The sequence below is a fragment of the Carassius gibelio genome, chromosome A6 (genome assembly GCF_023724105.1).
Source record: "Carassius gibelio isolate Cgi1373 ecotype wild population from Czech Republic chromosome A6, carGib1.2-hapl.c, whole genome shotgun sequence".
In the NCBI taxonomy this organism is placed as follows: domain Eukaryota; kingdom Metazoa; phylum Chordata; class Actinopteri; order Cypriniformes; family Cyprinidae; genus Carassius; species Carassius gibelio.
The window spans coordinates 28,327,495-28,353,432 of NC_068376.1; the positions used below are offsets into that span (position 1 = coordinate 28,327,495).

The 25,938-nt window shown below is 34.6% G+C and overlaps 1 protein-coding gene across 1 annotated transcript in view; it reads right to left on the bottom strand.

Annotated features, from left to right (window-relative positions):
- The window catches only part of LOC128015966 (regulating synaptic membrane exocytosis protein 4-like), a 28,311-nt gene extending 7,017 nt beyond the window's left edge, over positions 1 to 21,294 (bottom strand). Inside the window, exons 1-2 of the mRNA XM_052600242.1 lie at positions 20,627 to 21,294; positions 6,889 to 7,027 (exon numbers count right to left, since the gene is read on the bottom strand). Coding sequence (XP_052456202.1) covers positions 6,889 to 7,027; positions 20,627 to 20,723 — 236 coding nt within the window. The 5' untranslated portion in view covers positions 20,724 to 21,294. The remainder of the gene's footprint in view (positions 1 to 6,888; positions 7,028 to 20,626) is intronic.
- Between the last annotated feature and the right edge of the window lie 4,644 nt (positions 21,295 to 25,938).

The following is a 25,938-nucleotide window of genomic DNA, read 5'->3' on the forward strand; positions in this document are numbered from 1 at the left end:
TAAACTAAACCAACAAGCTGCAGTTCGATGTACAATATTATAAACAACATTTTAAAACCTGTTCACTGTCACCCCGTCCCGTATACGGGATGCCTACGTTTACTTTACTATATTCCAATTAAATCTATTTAATCTATTTTACCAATATTTTATGTTAGAAATTATGTAGGAAAAGCAATAGATTAATTTATGGCAAGAGTGCACCTCAAAAATCTACATCATAACAGGAGTTCTGCCTTTTTCTCTAACACACTTTAGAAATCATCTGAAATGATATATCACTTCAAAACTTAAAATCTCAAAATTAATTCTTTGAAAGCCATTTTAAAATCAAACATTGTTTTCCCATGAAAATGGTACATCAAAGTCGTGTTACAAAATGTTTTCAGTCATGAATTATAAAAAATCTAGGTTTGGATCATGCACTTTCAAGTCTATGTTAAAAAATGTGAGTTACAGTTAACAGGTTAAACAAAAAGACAAAGGTATATTTAAGGATTAAATAAACAAATTACTTAAGAACCACTGATTTAATGTACTGTCAAAATATTACATATTAGCCCATAAAATACATTTTGACAGTATATATAAAATAACTTAAAATAGGTCCTATTTATAATTAAAATAATTGTATTTTAATTATATAATGCATTTTTAAGTATAAAAAAATAATTATATTCATCTATGACATTATATTATATTATATTATATTATATTATATTATATTATATTATATTATATTATATTATATTATATTCAAGTAAAATAGCAATTTACCTGCTTGTCTCACTTGTAAAGCAATGCTCCTCTTATGTTCTTTTTATACATGATATCTTTTTTATATATATATAAAGGTAGATCCTCTTAAAGAAATTGATGTAATTTCAGCTATCTACACAAGTGAAGAATCCCATATTGCTCATCACAGCAAGTGTGTTTTCCTTCTGCAAACAAAAAATTGGGAAAAAGAAAGGGAGCAAAAACAGCAAAAGGGTGCTTGTTTGAGCAAATGGAACCACCCCAACATAAGATGTTTTTACATCTTGTGTAAAGATGTAAAAGTTGAAACTAGGCAGATCTTGTTTTTGAAAGACATGCTACTCATTTTTACTTCTTTTCCTCTAACTATAACTGAGCAGGGGTGCATTTCCCAAAAGCATAGTTGCTAATAAAGTTAGCAACTTTGTTGGTTGCACTACAATCTCCCATTGCTAACAGGTTAGCAACTATGCTTTTGGGAAGTGCACCCCAGGTTGATTCCCCCCAAACATTTGTTATTTTATTTGAGCATCCTGGCCAGTCCAATTGGCAGAATGAATGGCATGAGCTTGGGCCAGGATTATTTGTTTTGATTGACCAACTGCAGATGGGGTGAGTAATATGGAAACCTGTTTGAAAATAGTCAGTATTTTTGATTTTCTGCACAGAAATGACACATTTCTTCATTTTTAATAGATAGATAGCTATGACTGTCATTCTCCTTCAGACCTCCTTTCAAACCCATCTCTCATTTCTCCATTCCCATTCCTCTGTGTTTGTTCTCAATTATCCTCCATACTAATGTGGACGGATTCATAATTAATTTTCTTTCTGCGGTTTGACCTCGATTCCCTCCAGCGCCCCTCCACCCATTCCCAGTTCTGTCTCTTTCGCTTGTCGTCTCCGCACAGGTCTATTTTTAAAATGGGAGGGTCCAGACGTTCCTGATGCCTAATACTCAGACTGGGCATCCCAAGAGATACCATTTTCATTGCGTCCTCGTTATTTTGCTCATTTTTCACTCCTTCCTGTCTCTTTGTCCCATGTCAATATCTAGTTCATCATTAGTCTCTCGTCTGGTGTCTCTATCTGCTTCACTCTCTCTGTTCTTGAAGGAATCGTCTAAATTTTCTCCCATTGATGTTGTTTCCTTTTGGAACACAAATGGAGAGTCACAGAGTTCACATAACCATACAACATATGTTCATCTCACAAAGTTATTTCATATGGCTTCAGAAGACTAAAGCGGGACTAATTTTAAGGTTGTGTGTGTGTGTGTGTGTGTGTGTGTGAGAGAGTCATTATTAGTCACTGGCCCCTGCATGCACTGGCGTCAGCAGCAGTCATCAGTAAAAACACATACAAACGCTTCGGAGAGTGACAAATACACCTATCACCGCTCCACATATTACACGCCACATTCTTGATGTCACTAGAATAAACATTTGTCTGTGTTATGTGTTAATCATGGCATCTCAGCGCACTGCTCTCTATTGCTTTATATATCACTGTCTCTGTGCTGCTCTTCTGGCGCTCTGGCATTCATTGCATGCAAACCTTTCTAAACAGATGCTCCGTTCCTGCATGCAAGTACAGGAGTTATTGTTTTCTAGAGAAAAGGTGAAAGGTATGTGGGAAATGTTTATATATCTGAAATAGAGCACAGACTTATTTTAAAATGTGATGGAGACAGGGCTATTTTAGTGTCAGTGAGATACTGTTGTAGTTTGAGCAATATTTTGAATTAGTTTTTCTATTTTCTTGTTGTTCTATTTTCTTTTTCTTTTTATGTAATACATTTTTGTCTTTTTCCTTTAGCTTTTGTTTTTATTTTTAACTATGTCTATATAGTTTTTATTCATTTATTTTCTTTTATGTAACTATATCAAGTTCAGCAATGAACATGATGAGAGATATCTGTGCAACTAGTTGAAATGAAATAAATGTATATTTTATTTTATATGGCTTTAAGTTTATTTAACTATAATAACCCTAAATGAAGATGACCTGCTGTTCAATTATATTTTTATCTCTCAATTTAGCTAGATTTTTAACCTATTATTTGAGAATTTATTAAAGATAGATCACATCACTGCCTTAATTTTATACAGAGGCCCCAAAAAGTATTTGGGCTTTTAAAAATGTATGAATTTTATAGCATATGAAATGCCATTGATTTTAAAGAAAGGTAGAACATGCATGGTTTCATGCAAAACATAAAAAATAAGTTTATTCATAATTAAGTATTTGAACTTGAATGTCAGAGGTCAAACCTATGGTTATTTTTTGTTAAAAGACCTATGTGAACTTATAAGGGCATTCACCTTTGCAGTCATATTTATTTGCACTACATTTCAGTTTCTGACAGCTTAAAAAAATTGTCAAATATGATTTTAATACAGGACAAATAATATGATCATATATTTGGCCCATGCACCATGAGCAGTTTTGCTTTTGGAGTTTTAATTAGGGCGTTAGATCAGTGCTTGCTGCTTTCTAGGGCATTTTGACAGGTCCATAAAAGTGGCCTCTTTTGCACTTTTTGCTCCCCAAATAAGACATTTTTACTGACAAAAGTGGGAGTTGTTCAGGTCAGACATGCAAGAGATTCAAAACTTTGTAACTGAGAAAGTGCATCAGTCTTTAATCTAGATTCATAATATTTGTGTTTTAATACAGCAAAAGCCCCTATTAAATCAGCTATGCTTCTATAGCTGTACAACAGCTGCAGCAAGATGATGCTTGCAATGTGTTTTGAAATCAACAGACTTTAATGGTTTGCAGTAACTAAAGACATTTGTACTTTTTAAAATGTTTTAATAATTTTTGGTGTAATGTTCAGTAAAGTTATCATTTTTATTCTTTTTACATATACTCTTGAGTGTTTACAATGCTTATATTCCTCGTTTTAATGTTTTAATTGTGCTCCTTGTAAAGTTAAGCTTTTTAATTTTTTAAGTTGTAATGTTTTATACATTTGTATATAATGTTTCATAACATTTTAGGTATTTGAAGCCAAAAAGCCCAACTTTATCTTGCATAAAAGACAAGTTACACACAATGGAAACAGATCAAAATAAACACTAGATATTCAATAAATATTACTGAATCTTCTGTAGAAGTTTCCATCACGGTTGCAAAGTCCAGACTAACAATAAGTGTTTATGTTTTACTCTGTTACGTATTCATGAGATGCATGTAATATGGTAAAATATCCTCAGTGGTAGCAGTCAAAACTGTAATCCCCACGCTCCATAAACTGTGCAGTAATCCCGCTGAATTGGGCTGGATCTTTACTCCCATGATGGAGCAGCACAGGAAGAGCTTCCAACTACGTTACGTAAGGTTTGTGGGGAGTTTTTGACTGTTTGTGAATTTCTAATGGAGCTCTGGGTATTGGACAGAGAGTTTGAGGGGAAATTTATGCAGAATAGACCGTCAGTTGAGCACAACATATCGTTATAGTTATGTAACTGAACATAATGTTTTGAAGTGAACTGTCTGCAAGCACATTTCAGAAGTTTCTGTTATTAATGAGTGGTTCTTATTTGAATGAATTTGCCTGAAAAATCTTCATGAATCTATTTCAAGTTTATATCATCTTGCATCCTCTCTTAATGTTTCTATTTGAGCTTTTGGCAATTGGTCCCAATATGTGTTGTCTTCATTTTGAACCAAATATCTGTTGTTTATATTATCATGTTTTGTATGAAAATAGTACTTGTGCAATCTTTCTTTTAAATAAGTGCCACTTGCTTTGATAATTAATGTATTAACTAACATGAATGAACAATGAACCATACATTTATTGCAGTATTTATTAATCGTTGTTAATTTCAGTTAATGAAAAGGCTGTTGTTCACTGTTAGTTCATGTTAATTCACTGTGCATTACTAATGTTAACAAGCACAACTCATGATTTTAATAATGCATAAGTAAATGTTGAAATTAACATTAACTAAGATTAATAAATGCTGTATAAGTATTGTTCCTTCTTAGTTCATATCAACGTATTGAACCTTATTGTAAAGTGTTACCATCGAATGCAATGGCATTGATTATTTTTAAGTGTGCCTTAATGTCCAAATATATTTCTGGACATGGTATGTATCGTAATGTTTGATGATTCATTTAAAATTTTCGTTTGTTCACTTGAAAAAATTTTCAAAATATTTTTTTTAATAAATATTGTGGTAATTGATATACTATTATCTTTTTCATTCAAATGTATTTATTTGTTTGTTTGTTTTCACTGTAGTTTAGTTAATCTTTTAATAATTGTGGTGTGCGTTTGTGTCATGTTTATTCATTTTTCTTTTTTAAACATGTCTATATTATAGTTATTAATCATTATTTTTATTAATTTATTTTTATTTTAATAGTTTATTTAGATTTAGTAATTTTACTTCAACTTCAAAATAATTTAAAATGAGAATTGTTTATTGGGCAACAAGCTGAAATAAATTATGTTTTTTAAATGTCGCTATTTTCAAGTAACAGGAATGTTTTTTGTTTGTTTGTTTGTTTGTTTTATAATGATAACAGCCCTGGTTAAAACTAGCCCAACCCAGCAAATATCTTCTCCATTTATATATGCAAACTTGTGCAAAACTTTCTGGCACAATAGAATTGAAGTTAAACAGCTTTTGTCCTCCACAGAGCTAAAATAAGATAAAAACCTGCGGCTTTGATGTGTCACTCCAGACAGTGTCCAGATCTGAAATGAGTTTACAGTACATCTACACAGAAGCTCTCAACTCTGGATTTCATTCAGAAATTGAGCTGGCAGAGAAAAGGTTTATTGCTGAGAAGAGGGGTTTATACTGTTGGTTATGTAACTCAAACACTTGTTATTTATTGCTCAATATAAGATATAAGCACAATCTCCGGAGAGTTACTGGATGAACATCCCTGTTTCTAAAGAAATGTAATGCAATAACACATGTAATGTATCCCAAACCAAATAAAATATGAATGTGAGACCTCAAGGGTATTTAAGTAGATTCCAGATTTAAATTTTGTTTCGTTATACTAATAATAACTAAATAGTTTTATACACTAAGGCTGTCAAATGATAGAAGAAATGTTTAATGTTTTTGGTAGATTTTTGGGACAGGAAGAAAAAGAAAAGGGAAGATTTGTCTGAATCAATCTTGTAGCTGAATATAATAATAAAGGCTGCGTACAGAGGTAGATTTCATCTCACCTGCACTTTTCACTATGTCATGCAACACTCTTTCCTATGTTTATCCCATCAAATGTATCACCTGATCAAACTGATTACAAACTAAATGTGGTTGCAAAATAACAGATTCTATATTTGGAAGCAGTCGGTTTTTCACTTTCAGTATTGATTGTTGCAGTTCTAAAGTGAGTAATCACAGTGATGATGGCTACTTTTATAATATTAGTGAACGGGTGCCATCAAAATAAGAGTCCAAACAGCTGATAAAAACGATAATCCACAAGTAATCCACACAACTCCAGACCATAAATTAACATTTGATGATGTGAAATGCTTTGTGTAAGAAACAAATCCATTATTAAGATGTTTTTAACTTCAAACCGTCACTTCCAGCTAAAATATGAGTCCATAATATCCATAATATTCCTTTTTCCCGTGAAAAATTCATCTCATCTGAATCAGGAGAGAAGTATACACAGATTAAGCACAGTTTACAAGCCAAAACAGTTCTAAACTATTATGTGGATTTTGATGTGAGAGGACAACTAGGGGATGGACTTTTTCACTGGAGGAAGCGTTAGATTATAGATTTAGAAGTCGGAAGCAACAGTTTAAAGTTAAAAAACTTCTTAGTTTCTTACAAATATGCAGCTTTTTGCTTCACAAGAAGTCATTTGGAGTGGTGTGGATTACTTGTGGATTATTATGATGTTTTTATCAGCTGTTTGGACTCTCATTCTGACGGCACCCATTCACTGCAGAGCTTCCATTGGTGAGCAAGTGATGGAATGCTACATTTCTCCAAATCTGTTCTGATGAAGAAACAAACTCTTGGATGGTCTGAGGGTGAGCTATTTTCAGCAAACTGTCATTTTTGGGTGAATTTTTTTTTTTTTTTTAAAAGAAATGTAATATTTTGAGAAGTCCTGATTTGTAATACTCACTTTCCCTCCGAGCCATAGCTGTTCATGCTGTCCTCGATGGACTCGTGGCTCGCCTGCCGGACTGTGCGACTGGGCATCTCTACGGCCAGCCCTGTCTCTGTACTCCTCTGAATGCCCTTTAACCTGCGGCCCTCTGGGTCTGAAACAAAGAAAGAAAGGTCAGTTCACCAAACCAACATTTAATTCATAAGATGTTTGAATCTTTAGCTTGTTAGATGGTTCATACTGGAACCAAGTGTCTGATTTGAGTCACTCCTTCAGTGTAATTTTGTGGGAATGTTTATTGTCCAGCACATAAACGTTCACATGATTTAAGATATCACTCATGTCTCTAGCACAAACTTTTTGGGACAAGTTATTGTGAAATGAATGTTATTCTTGTATTTCTGGCAAGGCACTGGAAAAAAGCAAGTTATATATCAAATCCTCTCCATATCAGACTGAATAAATATGTTGTGATAACGTTGCCGCCAGGTAGAGTACTGGCTGTATTAAAAATAAATCCTTTGAAAAATATAATCTTCTTGTATAATTCAAGTCTGTAGTGGTGGCTTATTGAACTCTGAAGGCTTAGAGGACAGATTCACAAAGCCTGGACTTTTCCTAGTAAAGGTGAAGGGGATCAGCTTCACTAGCCCATGACCTCACAAATACATTTCTTTTCAGAGAATGACTTTCAGAGTCATTTCAAAGCTGGATGTCATCTCATAATGGTTTTGTTACTTGATTTTGCATGCACTTTATATACAGTAAATCAACATAAAACAATGTTCACACAACGCTATCTCACGACCAATTCGTACTTATTTTACGAGGTGGCTTATTCGTACGATTTTATACGACCCCAGTGACGGTTAGGTTTAGGGGCGGGTTTAGATGTAGGTAATTCGTACAAATTCATACGAATTGTGGAACTCGTAAAATACGTACGATTTGGCAACAATCGTATGAATTTGTACGAGTGTGGTCGTACGAATAAGCCACCTTATTAGTACGAATGACGTGAGATCGGGTTGGTTCACAACCCATTTTACTTCCTTTCTAAGAGGAAAACATACAGTAAATATTTACTACCATTCAAATGTTTGGGGTCAAACAAAATTTTGTTCAAAGTCTCTATGCTCACCAAGGATGCAGTTATTTGATCATAATCATTATAATTTGTTGTTATCAATAACATAGTGAATTATTATTAAAATTTTCTATATGAATATATTTTAAAATGTAATTTATTCCTGTGATCAGCCTCATTACTCCAGTCTTCAGTGTCACTTGATCCTTCAGAAAGCATCTAATATTCTGATATATATATATATATATATATATATAATGCAACAGAAAGTAAGCTTGATGCATGCATATAATCTCTTTTTGTCATTTCTCACAGCTGAATGCATCCGATCCACATGAAAAGCGCACGCTCTCTGCAGTGATGGGAAAGCAGCCATTTTCACAGCTTTCTCTTGGCTGTGAAGCACATGACCTAGTTAGGCCATTCCTAAAAATACAGTCTTCTTTTGTCTGTTCCTGCCTCTCTGGTGCACTTGGCACATCCTAACTAGCATGTCAACGTAACCTTCCACAACAGAACATCATGTATCAGGAAATGCACCAGAAATGCCAGGGTTGCTATGGGAGACAAGAGCAGTGTGCTTCACTGCATCTCTCTCTCTCCCTTTGGCCTTTTTATGTTTGGTGAACATGCCTGAAAAAGTGATTTCACCTTTTCACAAAAAATCGGTCAAGTACTATAGCAAAACTTGACTTTTACATGTGCATTTGGGTGTCTCCAGGGTGTTGTCATGTGGTTGCTAAGATGTTCTGATTGGTTGATTGCTGCTGTGTGGCTGCTTGGGAGTTGTTTAGTGGTTTCCAGGCTATTTCGAGCAGTGGTGTAACTTGCTCATGAGAAACTTTCACTTAACTATATTCCTAAGCATTGTATTGTACTTTTTATTTCATGACATTTCTTAAGCTGTTGAGTTTCATACTAGTATTGTAAAGCGTCTTTTTTGTTAGGGTATACATTTTACTCCGTGATGTCTTGTTTGTCAACACATATTTAGTTTTTCCTCATTTTTAAATATATATATATATATAATTTATTTGCACACATGAATTATCAGTAATCTAAATTGATATTTTAATGTATGTATTGTTTTGATGTGTATGACAAGCCCCCCTTCTCTTTTTGAACAGTAGGATTATATAAAATATATACTATACAATTATTCAATTAAAAAATATATAAATTCAAATTACAAAATAAACATTCATCAGTTAGTACTTTTTAGATGTAATCCTTATGTACATTCAAAAATTGCTTTCATACTTTCAACAGTAAAATTAAAAAGGAGTTGTTAATGCTTTACTGGAGTAGACTAATATTTTCTTTTACTGGAGTATTTGATACTTCATCATCCACTGGTTTTGAGTGCGTGCTAGTGGGTTGTTGGGTGTTATTTCAAAACAAGTATGAGCAATAATGAATTCGCTCTATAAATACTCCATTTTAGCATTAATTATATCTTGTGTAAGTGTGATATTTTTGTTCCCTGGACATCTCACCAGCATTTTCTGTGCTGTCAAGATCCTTTGACAACAGATAAAGTATCACATTTCATCAGAATGGCCAACAATCATTAATCAAAGTGACATTCATGAATTTACCATGAACAAGAAAGAAGAGGCTTTTCTAACAAGTGCTTTTAGTTGTTATCTCGTCTTGCTTGTGGTTTATGCCCCACGCTTGTCACTTGTCAGGGCGTTCAAATTGATTTCCTTCAAATTTGATTACATGAACAACATATGGAAAAACCTATTATAAGACTTAAGGCTACATCTTCAGTAAAGACTTATTGTTAAAGATTGATATGCAAATTTAAATGCAAATAAGTGCGCCATCACTTAATTAAATGGTTTATCCATTATTTTTTTTATTTTTTTTATTTGCCATCAGTCACGTTGTTATAAACCTATCATTTCATTTTATTTAACAATAAGAGAAGTTATTTCCCAACAAGCAAAAGTGTGCTTTTTATGGGTAACTTTTATGTTTTTTGTCCTTTTTGGAGCTTAGAGCTGTAAAAGAACACAGAGAACATTATCTTTTGTGTTGCACAGCAGAAATGAACGACATAATTTACATTTCTGTTTGAACTGTCTCTTTAAAAGCCCAGTGTTTTGATGTGTTGCTAATGAACTGTGCATGTGCAGGGTTAAAGGAATAGGATGCTCTTAACTTGGGTCTGATTGAAACATAGTTTGTTGAAGATCATTAGGCCAGACATTGATTGTCATCTAAATAAGCATGTCAGTTTTCTGGTTTGTCCATGCTATCGATCATGCCATTACCTCTCATTACCACAGCCTGTCTTAATTATCTATTACCTCTTTGATAAATCAGTAGCACTAGAGGTCTATTGATCTGCAGTGATGTTGATAGATGCCTGGTTGGAGGCTATAACCTCTGCGCTCCCTAATCAGATGCCAAACCCAACACCACTACTGCTTTTGAAGAAAAGAGGGAAATCCAGACCTTTCTTTCTAACCAGATTTCCAACCAAAGCAATGCTCTTATAACTACTTTTACTATAACTACTTGTTAATGGAAGTGGTTGATTCTCATGAAAACTGTCATGTAAATGTCTTACTGTATTTCTTTGTCCTTACTATAATGCAAAAACATGCTATACATTTATGCAAAAACAAAAATACATTTATTTGTACATCATTATAATATTTCCTTTATTGTATAACAATATTTTGGTAAATTATTGTATTTTATTTTTATAGGTTTTTAAGGTTTTTGATTTGATTTGATTTGATTCCATTATTGAAAATAAAAGGAATTAAAAATGTTTTTTTAATTATATATACATAAAAAATAAAAAAAAAACTTTCAAACTAGAACTTACAGATGCATTTTGAGACTTTATTTTGTCAAAAAAGGATAAATATGCTTGATTTTTTTTATTATTATTATTATTATTATTATTTTTTTTTTTTTTTTTTTTTTTTTTTTTTATATATAACCTGTAAAATCCACATTTTGAAGTTTGATGCTCATTTAAATTCAGTCAAATTTGAATGAATTTAATCACAATTCAAAAATCCTAATCAAACTAAAATGGATAAATAGGCCACCGTATTTTCTTCAAAACACTTATTTGGAATACATTTTATTCTTTTTTATTTTTAGTTCCCTGGAAATGTTTTAACCTTGTAAGGTTTACTGTCAGCTCCACATAAGAATGTGTTAAAATCCTTTTAAAAGCCCCAAAATACAGAAGTATTAAGCATGTGCTGACTGTTAGATGTGAGCCCATCTGTTTAATCACAGTGGAGAATCCGATCATACACAGATGATTCTTCTCAGCCAAAAGTCATGCCAAATATTTATTCATATTCTGCCCAAATTCAGCTTCGATGTTTTGCCTACAGGCTAAATGAGAAGTGAGTCAGAATCAGGAAACTGTGAACGTAAGAGCTTAGACCGGAGCTATAAATGGATGGAAGGAGGACAATGACCTCAAAAGGTCATTTATCAGAAGCTAATATATCAGAGTTATATTAATATACCTGAGATATTTCTGGGATTTTATGAGTTTGATTTTTCATACCGGAGCTTCAGTAGCTGCAGACCAGAGACAAGAGTCTGTTCACAACAGACTTTAGATTGAAACATTTGTCTTCTGTTTTATAATTTCAGTATTTTATGATTGCTGTTCATTTAAATAGATCTGTATTAATATAATTTATATATTTTCCTTATTTGCTTAGCAGTCAACCGAGCATTTTAAATTCAAACCGAATCCTCTGGAGTGAATGGGTGCCGTGAGAATAAGAGTCCAAACAGCTGATGGATACGTCACAATAATCCACACCAATCCAGACCATAAGTTAAAATCTTTTCCTCAGAGTAATATTAGTATTAATCTATACTGTGCAACCACCTTGAATCAGACATATCCATATGATTATAAACAATTGTTTTGTAATAATCTTTAATAATTATGAGATCAGAAATGTATTAAGAAAGTAAACAAGGTAAACTTGAAAAAGATTTCATCTCACTATACACTGGAGGTTTTGTAATGTTTATGAAAGACATCTCTTATGCTCAACAAAGCTGTTTTTTAATCAAAAATACAGTAATTTCATTACATCATAATTTCATCATAACTCCAGTCTTCAGTGTCACATGATCCTTCAGAAATAATTCTGTGCTGCTTAATATTGTTTGTGGAAACAATGATACTTTTGTCAGTATTTTTGATGAATAGAAAGCTCAAAACAACAGCATTTATTTGAAATAGAAATCTCTCGAAACACTTTTGATCAACCCAGTGTGTCCTTGCTGAATAAAAGTAATTAATTTCTTTAAAAAAAAACTTCTGTGTAGAATCTAACATTTTAATTACCTTTTTATTAGTATCCGTTGCATGTGTTTGCAGTTTGTTCTGGATGTTTTGATGTTGTTGTACTGCTCGATTATTTGGCAGAAATATATAAACATATCTCGTCAGTAAAGCCGGTTCTGTAATCAGTGATAAATTCCATCAGGTGCATGATTTCTCATAGAGCCGGCTTTACTGACGAGATGCACATTAATTATCGGCCGATATTTATCGTGCATCCCTAATATAAAGCAATCATGACATTAAAGTACATTGAAAATATGAGAGTAGCCAAGAAGAAAACAAGTTTAGAAAGCAACACACAAGCCATACTTAAACTCATATTTCCTGCATGACCACTATACCACTAAGTCAAAGCTTTGAATAAATGTCTTTTCAGAACAATGTGCCCATTCAAAATGTGGGCCACCGGATGCTGTTTCAGATACTTCAGTCATAATGTGTAGGCGGCAGTAATTGAGCGCGTGAGTGTCGACATTGTGTGAAGCTTCAAACAATCTCATTCTGCAGATCTGCTCAGAGTGGCTTATATAAAACAGATGAAACACGCTGTGATTTACTCCACAAGTCAACTGCTACTTAAACTGATGTGCTCGCTGAACGCTTCTGCCAAGCGGCATATTAAAAACAAATTCATGTTTGGTTAGGAGTATCAATTATGATCTTCATTTGTTACAATAGTGATTAGCATTAGGGCACACATCCCATTATTCCATCATTATACAGATAGAATTCTCGTTGTAATATATATTGATTCTTCAATTTAACTACACTTCTAAATGAATTAATTAATTATGAGAGCTTAAAGTTATTGGATGTACACCCTGCTAGTACGAAATGTGATTATTTTGTTCCAGTGATCAAACACAGTGAATGTCACAAAAACCTGCCAAGAACTGGATCATATTTCACCCCTAACTTAAATGGAAAACTATATATGTTATGTTTTATATTATATTTATATATTAAATTATTTGTTTAATTTCTTTAAAATACATTTTATTTATATTTTGCACAAAACATTAAGCCTCAAAATACAGTATTACAGTTTTTTTTTATTATATTTAGAATTCAGAATAGTTAAAATAATGTTTACAAAGCAAAAACAATGCACTGTAGTTAAATTATTTTTCAATGCTGTAAATAAAAAAGATTATTGATGTATGTTTTGTTTTACAAGAAATACTATTTCCCTCTTTCTACTTAAAATAAAAAATTAAGTTATGTTTAATATTATATTTGTTTTACATTGTATTGTATAAAAAATTTTATATTTAAAAAAAGTTATATTTTGTATTAAATAAATGAAGCCTCAAAATACTGTATTACAGTAATATGATTTTAATTCTATTTATTATTCAGAAATGATGTTATTAAACATTTTATTAAATATGTATTAAAATGTTAAGAAAATAATGCCACAATGCAAAAAGAAAATCTTAATGCACTCCATTGTTTTTAGAGTATGTTTTACAAGAATAACATTTCAGCCTTTTTACTTCAAAATCGAAAATTTGATGTTAAAAATAAAAAAAAGTTACAATTTGTATTCCACCATGTAATGTGAAAACTATATTTAAAGTATATGTTTGTTTTGCATGAGGAAAATTAAGCCTAAAAATACTGTATTTAACAGTAATGAGAAAATAAAAGTTCAGAATATTAATTTCACTTCTAGACTGTAGTAAAGGACAAGACAGCAGGTAAATCTGAGCATTTGTGCACATCCATCTGTTCTTGCTCCCACGCGTCACTGTATCGCTGTGCTTTCCGACTGCATATGCCAACACAAAGGGTGCAGACCAAATGCACCTGCACACTACACTACCAGAGGTCATGCTGGGAAAGAAAAGAGAGATCAGTCAGTGCTGCATTTGCTAGGTTTGTGTGTGCATAAATCTGAGGCACAAGAAACATTGCGATACAATCACTATCCATTTCAGTATCTTTTTGTCTGTCCTCCTTACATCTATAAAATCAAATAAATTAACCTGAAACTGCATCATTTATTATGTTTTCAAAGAATGAAGAGTATGTGTATTTGGTCCTTTTCCATTTTCAGATTTATTAGCTCAATTTAAAGCTGAAGTGTGTGGAGGTGACACAGAAATTCCTTGTAAATTTTAAAAACAATTACAGAGGAATGGCAAGTAACAAATTAAATTAAAGTAATTAAACATAAAATTTTGAAGTATGAAATACAAATTTGTAACCCACAATTTAATGCATTATTTATCTTTTCATAAATAATTGTAGCCAAAGTTAAAATTCATAATATTTAAACATTCTGTATTACATCTGAAATAGTATACGTATTGTTATGTATGATAGCGTGGTTACAAATATTCATGAGATCATACAGTACATTATAAGGTGCATTACAAAACATAATTCATGCATTAAAATAATTTTATATAGCATTGTATATAAAGAGTTATTGAGCATTTCAACATGTAGGTATAGTATTAGAACAAAGAATTTAGTATTTTAGAGATGCTTCTAACAGGAACAATGAATGATATTATGAATCAGACTATGCATTAGTGTGAAACTGGAAATTTCATTATCTGATTGGACAGACTGTTGTTTTCACACTGGCATCATGTGATAGATTTCTTACCCTGGCCGACTTTTTCTCTTTTGCACTTGGGGAGTAAAACGACAGATCACTTTCTCACCTGTGCCTGATGGCTGGGAATCGAACAGCATTTCAGAGGCCATCGATTCAGTATCAGTGCACACACACAGTGGCTCATATGAGCTGATGAGAATCAACCACTGCACACTTATCACACTGACATTTTCTAAATAACTGAACTTGTACATTGGAAACAGACATGCAATCTCTATGATAAAAAAAAAAAATGGTTTCATGACATTTCAAAAGAGCATAACATTTGATAAAGTGATGCCACTTCAGATTGTCTTTTGATATGACTTCACAACCAGACCTATTTGAATGAGTCCTGACTGATTCTGATGATATGTTTGCCAGAAACGGCTATTCAAAAATAAGAAATAACTAGATTTTTACATTTTGCCTGATCATGATGCTATACTATGATGCAAAGGCATTTAGGGTTGTTTGTAATGCTTCACTAGGATGTTGCTTACTTGATCGAGTTAATCACAGTGTGATTTTATGGTTTATAAATGCAGCAAGATTCCTTAAATTCTTAAATTGTCAGAAAACATGCTGGAACTCTAGTAATAGCACGATTTTTTTTTTTTTTTTAAGATATGCAATTTGTAGTTCTGTCACGACAACTCTCAGAGAGTTTAGTATGGTAATATACATGGCAATGTTAATGTTTGGTGTTGGTGGAACAGATCTGCTAAGCTCCTGCCGAGGCTTGCCGAGACATGCTGCTGGAAATACTGCTGCTCCACACATTACACATATAAAATAACCCCTATATATAATATACATGAAATCACCCCGTTGCAGATCCATACAGGTGGAGCTGGGGAAGGGGGAAGGTTTTTCTGTAGATCCTGTGCCTTCTCATGCGCCACGATTGGTCGATTATGTACAATGCCTGCATGTTATTGGTCAAACTACTTTTCGATCATTACCTTCGTCAAGTATGGAAACAGGAAAATAAAGTCAAAACCTGGATATTTTAGGCAATATAGAAATCCTGGGGAAAATGGCACATATGGTCAGCAGCATTATTATTATTATTAATTTATGTTATTCTTATTCTTATTATTTAAATTTGTAACAAGGAGTCAGAGGCGTTCAGATCCATGTGCAGAATTTTATTAAGAGAATGGTCATACAGGCAGAAATCAGGAATGGCATCAGGTGTGTTAGGGATATCCAGAATCATTAATGTTAACAAACGGAGGTCGGGCAGGCAGCAGAGAATCAGAGTCGGTAACACAATCCAAGATCAGACACGGGAAAAACAAACACAGGGGGAAAACGCTCAGAAATGCTAGACAGGCTAAACACGACTTTGCAGTGAGTGAGAGTGATTGTGCTGCTTTTATGTGTGTGTAAATGAGGTGCAGGTGTGGCAAGGAAATTGGCTGATGAATGAGGTGCAGGTGTGGCAAGGTGATTGTGATGCAGTGACTCATGGGGAATGTAGTTCGGGTGTGGTGCAACAGTATGAGAGGTGCTAGTGTCCAAGTGACATCTGGTGGTTGATGGGTGGAATGGTCCTGAGTGGAGTGCCCTCTACTGAAGTTCATGGGCACTCCATCTAATGATCGTGACAAAATTATAGTTCATGTTTTTGTTTTCTAATGTAAAACGTAAAAGCTAATTTAATGTGAAATAAAATATGAAAATTAAGGCATAGTATTTGGCAACACTTTGAAATATTTTTTAAGCTATTTTTTTTTATTTTGTTTCATAACAAAGATCTGAATCAAATATAATTTTTGAACGTGTGAAAGGCAACACAAAGATTCTTCAGAAAAGGTTTTAACCCTGGTTTTAAAATATAAATATCATCACCCATCATCCCTCACCAGCTTTTTAAAACCGGAGCCATAAACACATGCTGATAATCAGTGTCAGCATTAAATCTCATGCACACAGACACATACTACAAGTATCAATCATCCTGACCTCCTTCTATCTTTTCCTCTGTCCTTGATTCACTACGCTCTTATGCAACACAGAAAGTGCCCCTGCCGCCATATGACATCTCACTGATGCCGTGCGTGTGTTTGTTTGCAGGTTATTTTGAGCAGTAGCATCAATGCAGGACCTGTCAGTGTAGGAGGGTTAATAAGCCTCAAGACTTCAGAGCGTTTGCCTTTCTTCGGCAGAGATTCGTTCCTGTGCTGGTGGAAGGGGGAGCCGAAACATGTTGTGCTTTGGGATTCTTAATACACATTTCATCAAACAGCGTTAACAGCAAACAGGATATGAAAGATGAAGTCTGAATGCACCAAGACAAGCGGTGGGAGGCAACGTTGGATCTGACGCATGCCGCAAAGGCTTCAGGCCCTTCGTGTCAACGTGGCTGGGGAACGAGTGTGTTATATAGGTGTTGAACTCCCATGTTGGGCTGTTAGATTAAATCTTAACACACAGTGAAGAAAAAAGCAATGGTGAAAGCAGTCTGAACAGAGAAACTTTAACTCAGTTGTTAAAGCTTGAGAGGACACTAATCAAACGATCATATGCTAAATAAACGTACTGGAACAAGTCGTTTCTCAATTATTTTTGTGATCACAAAGCACTTATATTTTTACTTGGAAAAGCCCTGAAAGTTTGTCTTTCTAGCATTCATTTTGTATTTTCCAAATTTACATTTAAGAGCTATATTTTTTTGGTATAAATTAATTTATTTAGGTTCATTCAGCGATATTAAATAATAATTTTGATTTGAATTAAACCAGTTAACTTAGATGTTATCGTAATTTTCAGTGCATTTAAAATATGGCTGGTTTTCAGCATAATTTCTTCAAGATTAATGCAGTTTGATGCCATTTCTTAACCAGATGTGAAGCAGAAAGTTTCCAGCCAGTTTTTCAGCCCTGAATGGATCAGAATTGCTGCAAAAATGACAACAAGAAGTCCAGAAACTGTAGGGCAACCACTTCATAACTCACCACCTATGTGTCAGGTACTGAACTGCATTTAATAGTGGTCTATTTTTTTATTGGCATTGAAGAGAATTACAATAAAACAGAATACCACAAAATTCAACTGTACAAATACCAGAAACGGTTTTAAGAAAAAATATATAATTTTCATTTTTGGGTCATCTATCGAATCTCATGGCAATTCATAACTATTATCCATCTGCTTACACCCTGGTGGTGTTTAGGGATGGACCTTCATGCTTACTTTTTTCCTAAAAACTGTCGCTGTATCTCTTTTCAAAGGGTGAACCCTCCGCAGGTTGCACTTATCAAGTTCAGTTGCAGGTGTTTTGAGATGTGCATTTAACACAACCAAAGGACCTTTACATTCAGCAGTCTCTTTGTCAGAAATGGACTGACAAAGACATCATTAACTCCACTCGTTCTTCAGATTATTGGATCCGAAAACCATTAATATATATTTTTTTTATATGAGAACATTTTGCTTCTATAGTTTAGGTTAAAAATATCCCGGGGTTTGATCAGTAAATAATTGGTGTCACTGGCGAGTTCATTTATTACAGCATTTAATCAACATTTTCCCCTTCTTTTGTAGAAAATCTCTTTGTCCATCTTCATGTTCATAAATGACAGGTTTAAATGGCTGCAAACCATCCCAAGTAGTATCTCAAATAACACAAACCAGAAATCAAATTGTAATTTGCAGATTGTATCATTGTATTCAGTCTTATTTGCTATTAAATCACCAATGAATTTGCAGTTATGTGACAGTCAGCAATAGGTGTTAAACTAAAGCACTTGCAATGTGTTCATTTGTGTTCCAGTAATTAGAATATTCATTAGTGCGATTTGCATTGATTAAGTTGATTTATGCAAGTATGTATCAGCAAAAAAAAGATGCAGTGAGCTGGTTAGTTAAATGACAGGCCTATAAGTTTAAAACCAACAGCATACACTATAAATACAAACACAACACAGGCCGAAATAAACACGGCCATATTCTTAATTCTCAGGCAATATTACATCATCATCCAAATGTTTGCACAATTTTATAAACTAAACCTTAAAGTGAAAATTGAAGATGCATATGAGGAGTTGTACATGCCTTAAAAAAAAAAATCTAAACCAGAAAGTGCAATTAAGTGTACATTGTTTTTGTGAAGAGTGTGTGTTTGTGTGTGATGCACACATGTTGAACGAAGATGATCACCAGCTAGGCACAATCTTTCCTCTCGATACTAGTCTCTCTCCTGCAGAAAAGTCTGTAATCAGGCCAAGGGTAGAGTGTGTGTGTGTGTGTGTGTGTGTGTGTGTGTGTGGGTGGGTGGGTTGGGCGTGTGGATGTCTCGGATAGACGTGGCTGTGTAAAAGGTTTTTTGGGTGAGTGGACAGGATAAAAAGGAAACGAGGGTGATCAAGAAAGGAAGAGAGCACACAGAGACAGAGAGAGAGATTTATAGCATACCTAGACCAAAAGCACTTGGGAAATTATGCAAAATTGCAGCTCAGAAACACTCAGCAAGTAGTGCACCGAGCAGTTGGAATATTTCTAATGAGCACTAAATTAACGCCATGATGTCTGCTGATGAATTTGAAACTGCAATCAGACGTTTGAAATGAGCCACAGCCATACCTGGAGAAAATCACATCTATATTAACATTTGAGTGTCAGCACTGTGATTAAACACCTTCATTAATAAAAACGTCTGTCTGATTAGAATGCTGGCTGGAGGAAGTGTTTTCTGTGTGCAAATGCATGTATTCATCATAAAGAACAATTGTTTTACCATTTCAGATGGGCAACCACCCCATTTACTTTATTGCATATCAAAAAGAACAGTATAACATGGCCTTTCCATCCAAATCATACACGTGGCACCATTTTCAAGAGTTGGGGGCTTGCAAAAACCCCAAAACTGGGAAAGGAACTGAACATAATTTTGCACCAATTAAATGCTGCTGACCCAAATGAGTCCCAAAACCACATTATAATCATTTTTACCTATGATAGCTGAGTGAAAGCAAACTTGTCATTTAGAAGGCATTTTTATCCAAAGTACATTCCCTGGATTAACCTGGGATGTCTTGGTTATAGAGGCCATCCAATCTCATGGCAATTCGTAAATATTTTTCATTTTTGCGAATTGGTGGCTATTCTGTAATCGCATTCATATATTTTCATAAGATCTGCTTACATCCCACTGACGGTTATGTTTAGGGATGGACCTTCATGCTTACTTTTTTGATAAAAAAAACTGTTGCTGCATCTCTTCTCAAAGGCTGCACCCTCTGCAGGTCACACTTATAATGTGTCATTAAAACAGCTTCATTTCAGAAAAGTAACCATTGAACTAAAAAAGAAAGAAATAACAATAACTTACACCTCACAAGAAATAAGTCAATTTAATAATGTCTTTGTATGTGACCGACATGCAACCTCTGGAGGGTGCATCCTATGAAATGAGACACAGCTTATATGTTTCTATCGGAATCATATTGAACTAATTCATCCAAAATTGCCATTATGTTTTGGATTGATTTAAGGACGCATTGGTGAAAACTCATATATACGTCTTGTGGGATTTAAACCCATAACCTTTTGGATTCCAGACCAGATCACCGCATTTTTGCAACCAGTACCTATAACCTCAAAAACGAATCCCTAAGACTTATCTCTGTTCTAACTTCCAGGTGTCATGGTCTGTCAAAAGCAATCCCACATTCTCAGACACACATATAAGTCCACTCACCGCCATCGTCCTCATCGAAGGAGTTCATGCAGGGGAAGTAGATGGCCAGGGCCTCAAAGGAAGCGGACAAGCTGATGCGACTTTGTGACCGCTCCATGTAAAGGCCCGGCGTAGGTGCCGGCGCCGTGTCCACCGGCTTGGGCAGGCGCGCCTGGGCATTCTTCACGCGGAGCACAGCACGCGGCGTCTTGGCTAACTTTCACCGGCCCCTTCGCCAGCCCCGTACAAGATAGAAAAACAAACACCAAAGCACCCTCGGAAGTCCCTGTGGACCTGGTTTGGGTTCGAGAATCCTTTCCAGATGTTATGTCCAGAGTTTCTGGTGCCTGCAATGCCCTTATTTTGTTTTGTTTTTGTCCAGGTCTTCAGGACAGAGAATTAGGATGGATGGAGTCTCATCCCAGAGGCTGATGTCTCAGAGCTGTGCTGGATCTGCTTCAGAGAGCATGATCTGTTGCTTTTCTCTGTCTAGCTGATCCCTCACTGGGCTGTGCAGTGGATGAATGGATGGATGGATGGACGGATAGTATATAATGCCGTTTGTCTGTGTGTGTGAGATAAAGAAGAGGAGAAATGGAGAGAGAAAAGGAGAGATGGGATTGAAGAGACAGACGGAGAGAGAGAGACGGGGAGAAGAGGTTCTTACTGTTCTAACAGTCTGAGGCTGATTCACTTCATTCAGCGCTGAGCTCTTTGTGGAGACAAAAAATGGGAGGAGACACCAGAGAGCTGTTGCTGGGATTCAGGATACTGGCCAATCACAGGCTGGATGTCAGGATGGGGGCGTGGCCACCGTCCACAGGCACAATAGCTGTGAATATCTTTCATCCTTCACAGACATCGACCGTCTCGCTCTCTCTCCACTGACACGGTGAAGTGGAAATCTTGAAACATTGGAAAGCTGATAGATTTCAGAAATGGTTTGATTGCAGCGTGTGTTTGCCTCTCTCTTTCCAATCAAACCTGATTGTTTTAAGAGTAAATCACACACCAGAAACTGCAACAGTTGGCTATATACTAAGACCTATCGAATCAATAATGTTGTGAATATTAATATCAAATAAATGTAATCAATTCAACCATGAAGAAAAGTAATCTCACATTAGTATTTTAAAACTAATATATTACATATAAATGGAAGACATGGAAAGTTTGGAAATAGAAATGGGAAAATTTTATTTTTGTGTTTAATTCTTTAATGCAAAAATAAGGATATTTGTAATGTTGTTAGTGTTAGCTAAAACTATTAAAAATTGTTTCGTTAACTGAAATAAAGCCAAAACTAAGTAAAAAAAATAGTTGATAAAATAAATGATGTTAGCATTACTAAAACTAAAATAAAAATAAATTAAAACCAAATAAAAATAATAAAAACTGAAAATATAAAATTGGATGAACTTACAGATATTAACGTCACATCCTTATTATTGTTAATACATTAATTTTATTTTATTTTTCAAACTGAGAAATGATAGAAACAGCATCAACAAACAGGCCTATTGCATTTAACTTGAACATAGTATGTTGTGAATTAAAGTATTAGCACCAAAATAACACTAAAACATTTGACAGCACCAGTGGGTTTCAGCTGTATTTAACCCACAATATTTCTTTAAGAAGCGGAATAAAAGAATGACACTGCCTGCTGAGAACAGTCATCTTCTGTTAAAGATTCATTTTGTCTTCTGTGTGTCTGGCAGGAGAGAGTGCATCTGTGTGTGTGTGTGTGTGTGTGTGTGTGTGTGTGTGTGTGTGTGTGTGTCTGAGAGGGCTGAAAATGTCACCTGTGCCACCTCAATGAACAATCACAACTCTACTGCAAATAACAAACGCAGGAGCATCACTCATAGTTATTAACGCCTCATAGCCAGTGCTGACAATCTCTGTCTCTTTCAAAGTGCATCCTGTCAGTTTTTGTATAGATTTAGTCTTTATATGGCTTAACCTCTAGCTGAGTTCATCTGATTTTATGCTTACCCTCACTTTGGCCATACGCAAGTTTTTGCAATGTGGTTGCTAAGGTGTTCTGAGTGGCTGTTGCCAAGTTGTTGTGTGATAACTGCAAGCTATTAACAAATACCACAAATTACTATAATAATATATAATACATAATAATTTCAGTACCATATTTCGAAGTATTTCACAGCATTATCATCTGATACCATCATTCAGTCCTATAGCTTGTACGTTGTATTGTTGCCAATGGCAGATGTGCTGGTTCTTGTTCATTGCTTCGTTGACCTTTTAACATGTTGTTCCATCTACCAGCGGGACCCTGGGGAAGGGGCCGTCTCACGCTGATGACATCTTAGGTGCGAGACACCAATGAAACCTGACAGATGCGGAGAGTAAAAGTGAACACAAGTTTTTGCATGTGTAAAAGAGAGAACATACAGGAGGAAAAAAGATGTCAAAATAGGGCAGGATTGTTCTCTCCCTTCCAGAAACAACATGTACTTGCAACAGTTGACACCCCTTCTGTTCAAAGCCCATGGCAGAAACCCATAATCATGCTGTAAATATTCCAAAAGAGGGTAAGACCATTGTAATGTTTTTTTTCTGTGATGCCCAGAAACCTACTTACACTATTACATGATCAGTAGTTCACCAAAGCCTTCAAATGTGGCCTTTTTTCTCATTCACTCACATTAAGACTATATAATTCAGTTAAATTAGGCTGTTCCAAATAAAACACTTAAAAAAAACAGTTCATTAAAGGGGTTGTATGACATTGCTAAAAAGAACATTATGTTGTGTTTTTGGTGTAATGCAATGTGTTTATGCGGTTTAAGGTTAAAAAACACATTATTTTCCACATGTACATTATTACATACACACAATGTACATTATTGTTTCTCCTCTATGCCCCGCCTTGAAACTGGTAGATTTTTACAAAACTCATCGTTCTGAGAAGCGAGGTATGTTCTGATTGGCCAGCTATCCAGTGTGTTGTGATTGGCCGAATACCTCAAGCGTGTGACAGAAGTGTTACGCACCTCACCATATTGTGATGCTGTGTCCCTGTTCTACGAGACAAATCCAATAAAACCCATTACAAACGAGGCATTTGTTGCATCCAGCGGGGACATAATTACTGATTATAATGACTTCTACTGTCTTTTTTAGCCTTGCATTGCTTGTAGACCATGAACACGTTTTTTCGTGTGTTTTCGTTGCATTTTGAAAGCTTCATCCAACAGGTGTCCAACAGTGATTGAATCATTTTGTGAAGCTATTTGTTCAATTGATTTGACTTTGATTCAATAACAAATGACTCTTATGAACCTGCTATTTGAATGATTCATGAACTCAGGAGTTACCGTTTGAATCAGATTCGACGCTGAATTAAGTTGTCGTTGTTTCTAGTGATGGAATATAACTTACATTTTGGAATGCTGATTAAAAATTATGGAACATAAAATAAATGTACCCATTTTGATTTCGTATTTGATTTGATTTCCGTGTGACTTCATAGCTGCCTCCATAGGCTAGGGGATTTTTGTTATGTTTCATTCAGAAACCAGTTTTATCCTGGTCAGAAAATATTGTTTAAGAACAGAGTTAATGATGTTTGATGCAATGATCATAATATATTATATTTTGCTGTTTTTATTTTCTTCAGCTGATGCCTGCCTGAACAATCCAAGTGGAAGCAAAAGCTTTTCCTGCTAGCAGAGCACATACTTAGAGACATAACAGCAGGTGACAACAGCAGGTTTATTTTTTCAGTTCACTGACTTCCTGTACAAACACATCCGCCACTATTATTTTGTCTGTAAAAATAGAAATGTATATCTGAAACAGAACTTTTACATTTTTTTATCTCAAAAGTAATAAATATTAGGTGAATCACAGCAAATTAGTGAATGATAAATATAAAGAAAATGACAGAATCGAAATAATCTTACATTGGCAAGCCCTTGGATTTTGTACTAGCAGCAGTAACTTTGATGTTAGGCTGCAGAACGGATCATTTTGGGTGACTGCATTGCATCAAGGAGATGTTTGAACACGTGACGTGGACACACGTGTTGAGGATCTGTTGCTCCATGTTCTTGAGCTGCATCGAAACTCTGGGTTGCATGATGGAAGGCGAGAGGGCAACACTTTTAGGTTTTAGTGTCCATTTGTGAAGGCACAAAAAACATCGTTTGATGCCATTAAAGCAACAGTTCGACCAAAATATGTACTCACCCTCATGTCTTTCCAAACCTGTATTCTCTTATTCTCCTGTGGAACAGAAAGGAGATGCAACATGCAGCTCTTTGCAATATATGAACATAGATAGCATTTCAGATCATTTGGTCTTGGAAGAATTTAATGAGAAATATGTATTTTTATCTCACAGTTCTGACTTTTGCTCTTACGGTTCTGAGCTAAAAAAGTAAGAATTGCGAGCAATAAAGTCAGAATTGCATGATTTATACTCAGAACTAAAAAAATATAAATATAAAATTGAGTTATAAACTCAGAATAGCAAAACATAAGTTTGAACTGCAAGATATAAACTCAAAATTGCTAGAAAAAGGTCAGAATTGCAAAATGTAAACTCAAAATTATGAGTTTATAACTTGCTATTGCGAGATATAAACTCCCAATTGTAAGAAGAAGAAAAAAATCAGAATTGTGAGATAAGAATTTGTTGTTACATTTTTATATTTTTAATATAAAATTATATAATGGAAAATAAATGTCCATAGGCTTTTAATTGAAGACTAGTATCTTGGTAAACTTAAGCACATTGTTGAGTTCTTGAGATTACTGAATTGTTTGTTTGTTTGTTTCTCTTCTTCGATAAAAAATCTGAAAATTAGGCCATATACAGAAACATTGACCTCCATCATTGCTGCCTAGGAGAAACAACTGAGCTATGATGAGATCCCATTTGTGAGATTTCTTCTCTGTGGAGCAGCGCAGTGTGGATGGCCTACATTTTCTGGTCCAATTGTCTGCATTTTTCATTAACATACTGTCTTATTCTGAAAGCAACTTGTAAAAGTGGAGCTAAACTGACATCCAGGTCGAGCTGATGTGGGCCAGGAAACACTTAAATTTGCAGATTAATTTTCAGGCACCAGCATCTCCGTTCAGTGCGGCCGACCACGGTTTGCCAATTACTTAATAGTGCTTCAATAAAGGTAATTACGCTAAATATATGGTTATTTGATTAAAAAAAGAGGCCCTCACTGTTAAAAGTGCCACACACAGAAACCCAAGTGATTGTCTGGTTCTTTTTGGGGGCGTGTCGTATTGAAGCTTTGCTTGATCACATCATTCTACCAACTAAGCAAAAGCGCTCAGTCTATCACAGA